General features: G+C 34.8%; 1 protein-coding gene across 1 annotated transcript; it reads right to left on the bottom strand.

Annotated features, from left to right (window-relative positions):
* Positions 1 to 2454: 2454 nt before the first annotated feature.
* On the bottom strand, positions 2455 to 3463 carry LOC141633547 (PRA1 family protein B4-like). Its single transcript, XM_074446000.1, has one exon. The coding sequence runs from the start codon at positions 3345 to 3347 to the stop codon at positions 2664 to 2666; it is 684 nt and encodes a 227-aa protein (XP_074302101.1). The 5' UTR covers positions 3348 to 3463; the 3' UTR covers positions 2455 to 2663.
* Positions 3464 to 4901: the final 1438 nt, after the last annotated feature.

Raw genomic sequence — 4901 nt, 5'->3', positions numbered from 1 at the left:
TCTTTAATGAAGCTCATTTTCCATTATTCTGGTTTAGCACCTTGACAACAACTTCTTTGCTTCAAGAGTGAAGTTATTAGTCATTTGTTTCACTTGAGAGTAGGTATACTTTCGCAACCCCTGCACCCTGTGTTGAACATCCCCTGCAAAATATGTTTTATGCTTCACTGTAACATTTGTCTTTGTATTTCCCATACTATTTTAGTCTCCTTCCGTTTTTATTTGCACATTTTTTTATCTGAATGCTAGCATATTTTCATGCAAGTTTCGTAGATATGATTGAATCAAGGAAACATCTCAGGATAGAAGAGGAAGATGACGACTTTGAATTTCTGCTCCTAGTTGTGAATTTTATTATCGTTGTAGTTGCGAAATCGTATCAAAGGCATAAAGTGAGGGAATTAGCACATATGGCTGGTCAATTCCATTTTCTTATGGGATAGTTCAAGTTGCTTTTGCTGACTTTTTTTCTAATCCATATTTTTTTATAGGAGATGAGTGAAAAACGAAAGCAAGTTTCAGCTTCTACGCAACCCAAGAAAAGAGGCTATATTATTTGGAATACCAAAATGAATACTATTTTAATCTCAGTAGTGTTGTATAATCAACTAGCTCAAGGGAACAAAGAAGATGGTGATTGGAAGCCTCAAGCCTACCAAGCTGTGGTAGATGAACTAAGAAGCAAGTTGGACATGTCTCTTACAACTGAAAATGTGAGGAATCGTGTCAAGATTTGGAAAAAACACTATGGAGTAATAATGGAGATAAGAACGCAAACAAAATTCAAGTGGGATGAGGAGAGTAAAATGGTGGTAATAGCAATTGAAGACATGCCCGAGTGGATGAAGTATACACAAGTACCTCTGCATACCTATAGATGTTCTATCCTTAGAACCAAATCTTGCTATGCTGCCTTTTAGTATAGAATATATCCCTGACTTTTCTTTGATCTTATAATATGCATTTAGATAGAAACTTGTGATGCTAATTGTTGTACCTTTATGCAAAAACTGCACCAGAATCATGTATATTCATGTGACTGGTAACAGTTGGGTTCTATTATGGATTTCTAGATATATTCCGGTGTAGAGGACGTCATAATAGGCCTGATTTTTGTTGCGGTTTAACATCCTGTCATTTGAAATGAATATAGGAACATTCTTTATCGATTGCGGTTATAACTTCGTTTATTTTCAATGCTTTGTCCGTGTGGAGCTCGTCAAAGCTACATCTCTTCCAACATGACTGCTTAGTTCTTAACTATATCTGGTACTTGTAGCCAAGTTCGAGTAACATAGCTCACCATCTTTGTTTTTATTGCAGGGCTAACCCAAATGCCGCGGCTTATTCAAATAAGTCTATTGAGCATTGGGATGACATATGTGCATTGGTTGGACCGGATCCTCCGTCCTAAAGTGTTGAAAGTCGTGAACATGTTTATAGAGTCTCCGGTAAAGTTTCAAGTGCTCAACGATCGTCCCGATGATCATGATCAAAAGTTGGATTAGATAATCATTTGCCTTGATGAGCGTAGTCGAGGGTTGTAGTTGAAATCTATAAGTAATAGTTGTAAAAACTTGACCATTAGTAATTTTATGTTCAGATTTATTGGTTGTATTTAAAAACTTATGTTCAAGCATTTTATTTTTATGTTGAAAATGGAAACTTTTTGCCTAAGCCTTGGATTTTTTTTTTTTTTTTTTTTTTTTGTAGAAAGCTTTAGAATTTAATTTGAAGCCTTTAAAAATAAAGCCGAGTACAAATTTGGATTTCCAAATTCTGTGTTTCCCAAACAGAAAATTTGGATTTCAAAATCCATAATTTCAAATTCTTTGTTTCCCAAACAAAAAATTTGGATTTATGATTCCTAATTTCACATTCCTAAATTGAAATAAGTGATTCCAAATCAAAGTTTGGTTCCCAAACGCTACCTTAATGAGAAATGCTTACCGTAGAAAGCTCATAGGAAAGGATACATTCTTCCCTATCTAAGACCATCCCCAAGCAAAGGTCGCGCTAACTAGGTCGCGACCCGATTTTACTCTTAATCTCACCTTATTAACCTTGACGCATTTTCACCTCCCAAGCAGAAGGTCGCGGCCTAGGTCATCAACCCAATCATTAACAAATCACATACCAGATCAAATTGAAAATAAAAGGCAATGACTGAATTTTAGATTTCTAGCAATCAACAAGACACATGCTAATATCAATAATATCAGATACTAGGTGATGATCTTGACTCATTCTTGAGTCTGAAAACGTTTAATTTGTACACATGCTCTCTTTTAACATAAAATGTTCAGAAAGGGAATGGATTCTTCTTGATCTGGTTTTCAATCAAAATCGCCTAAACAAAGCTATAATCGTGGAAATAAACAGATCTCAGATCCAACAAACTGCATCCAAAAAAAATAATCGAACAGGAATAAAAAGCGATCGTTATTTAAACGGTTTAAACAAAATATATGTTGTATCATATATATAAAATCTGTGAATGAACAAATGATTACAAAACAAAATTCACAAAATAACATTCTCCCCTATCAGTCTATAAGAGATCAAATCACATACCATTGACGAAAAGTAAAGAAAAGATAATTTCTTAGATATTAATTATTCCCTTGTACCAAACTCACGAGAAATCGAAACTAATCTGCGATTCAGACAACGGATGAAGAACCACCGGCACCAGGAGCGGACTTTGTAGCGGCACCAAGGAACGAAAGAAAGCCAACAGAAGCACCAGCACCAATACCAGAATCTTGATCATCAAGAAACAAATCTTCAGGAACACGGAACGCACCATGAACACAAACAATACCAACGCCAATGACAAGCGCGGAAAGGAGAACCGATCCAACACTGGTCAAGAAAACCGCAAACACAGAAAACACACCAAGCAACAGAAGCGTCTCGGTGTCGGAAAATTCACGGTTGAATAGGACAAGAGGTTGATCGGATTGTCTGAAGAGGTAAAGGAAACACCAAGCGGCGACGACGGCAGCGAGGGTCAGAAGGGAGAAAGGGTGGGCGGCGAGGGAGGCGGCGAGGGTTAGGGTGATTAGGGTAAGGTAGTTGACACGGAAGTAGGAGTAGTTTTTACGGATGCGAGAGGCGGCATCGGTGAGGGATTCGGGCTGGGAGAAAGAGGTTCGATCGAGGAGTTCGGCCCAAGGGCGACGGTGGGAGAGGGCGTTGGATGCCGAGTCGTGGAGACGGGTTAGGAAGGTTCGGATTGAAGATGGGGTTGGGGTGGTGGTTTGGGGTTGGGGTTGGGTTAGGTTGGAGGTTGGGAGGGTAGTTGGGATGGTGGTGGGGATGATTGGTGGGGCGGTGGATGTCATGATGATTGTTTTGTTTGGTAAGGGGAGAAAAGAGAGGAGATTTTGTTGTGATTTTGTGAATGCAGGGAGATTAATGTGGGGAATTGGGAGGGTATTTAGGGAGGAATGGTGGAGAGTTAATTGTGGACGTTAATCTAACCTTCACGCATTTTCCTTGATGCTTCTTTTGTGTTATTACTAGTCTTAAACACGTGCAATGCACGGGTATATTATTAAAGATATTGTTATTATAAAAAGTTGAAATAAATATGATTAAGTTTAGTTGCAAATAAAATTTAAGGCTACCTTATTTATAACTTTCAAAAAACATGATTAATACAGTATTATTACTTTAAATGACCAACATCATTAAAAAGTTGAATTATATATAGCTTTTACTTAGTGTCGAGACCCGTAAATCGTTACGCACGTTCCGATGACCCGTTAAAAAAAATACTATCTTGCCTTGAATAATAAAAAACACAAATATTATTTTTAACCCGTATTATGACACTAACTTGATCAGTTTTACAATTAGTTAAATAAATATGTGCTCATTAACCAGTGGAGTTTGGGTTAGGTAAAGAAACACAAATTCTCATTTAAGGCGGGCATATCCGTCCTATCCTTAAGACGGACCAAGTTTCATACATGAGACAAAAATAGCATGCATTGATATTAGCAAAAGGTTTGTCCCATCTATACAAATAAGATGTCATTTAACCCGTTTTATTTTTAAGATATCCGTCTAAATATGACCTCGTAAAATATAGTCTAAATATTGCTCTTCATATTAGCATTTTCAATCACTCATCTTTCCCGAAACAATTTTAATGTGTTATACGATACTTGGAGAATTTGACAATGTTTAGATATTATAGTAATTTTCCATTTTTGTTGTTACAAAAAGAAGTCTTTACTTATATTCAAGGAGATATACTAATTTAAATTGTTAATGTAAAAACGTGTTTCTTTTTATTTATGTCAGTCGGCTTAATTTTGTACCTTGACATTAAACTAAATTATAGCAATGCATATATACATGTAAATCATAACTTATTTTTCGCGCATATAAAAGTAAGTCATAATTAAGTTGATATAGAGAAATTATAGTCTGTAAGGTCGAAGATTGAAATATATACATGTGAATGTTGACCCAACTCAACCTCTCAGTTCAAAGGTTATGTCTGGTGAATCTTGAATGGAATATAAAATATATAAATAACTAATATTATTAAATTAGGTCAAAATCTTATATGACCCGCTGGGTCAAAGATTAATTTATCTTAAATGGAATATAAAACATATAAGTCACCAATATTATTAAAAAAATTACTTTAATAGTTATATGGTCTAATTTAAATAATTATTAATATAATACTTTAATTACAACACAATTTAAAATTTTGTTTATATTCCGTAATACTTTTGTATCATTTAATTTTAAAATAATTATTTTTAAAAAGGTTAATTTTTATAATTGTTTTTTAAAAATTTAAGCCATAAATATAATTTAATTATTAATATTAAATTTCGATTATTATCTATTTTAAAAAATGGGATAAAATATGGCAG

This window comes from Silene latifolia, chromosome Y (assembly GCF_048544455.1).
Source record: "Silene latifolia isolate original U9 population chromosome Y, ASM4854445v1, whole genome shotgun sequence".
Taxonomy (NCBI): Eukaryota; Viridiplantae; Streptophyta; class Magnoliopsida; order Caryophyllales; family Caryophyllaceae; genus Silene; species Silene latifolia.
Note: the sequence above shows the minus strand (reverse complement) of the source record. Positions and strands in the feature narration are given on the sequence as shown.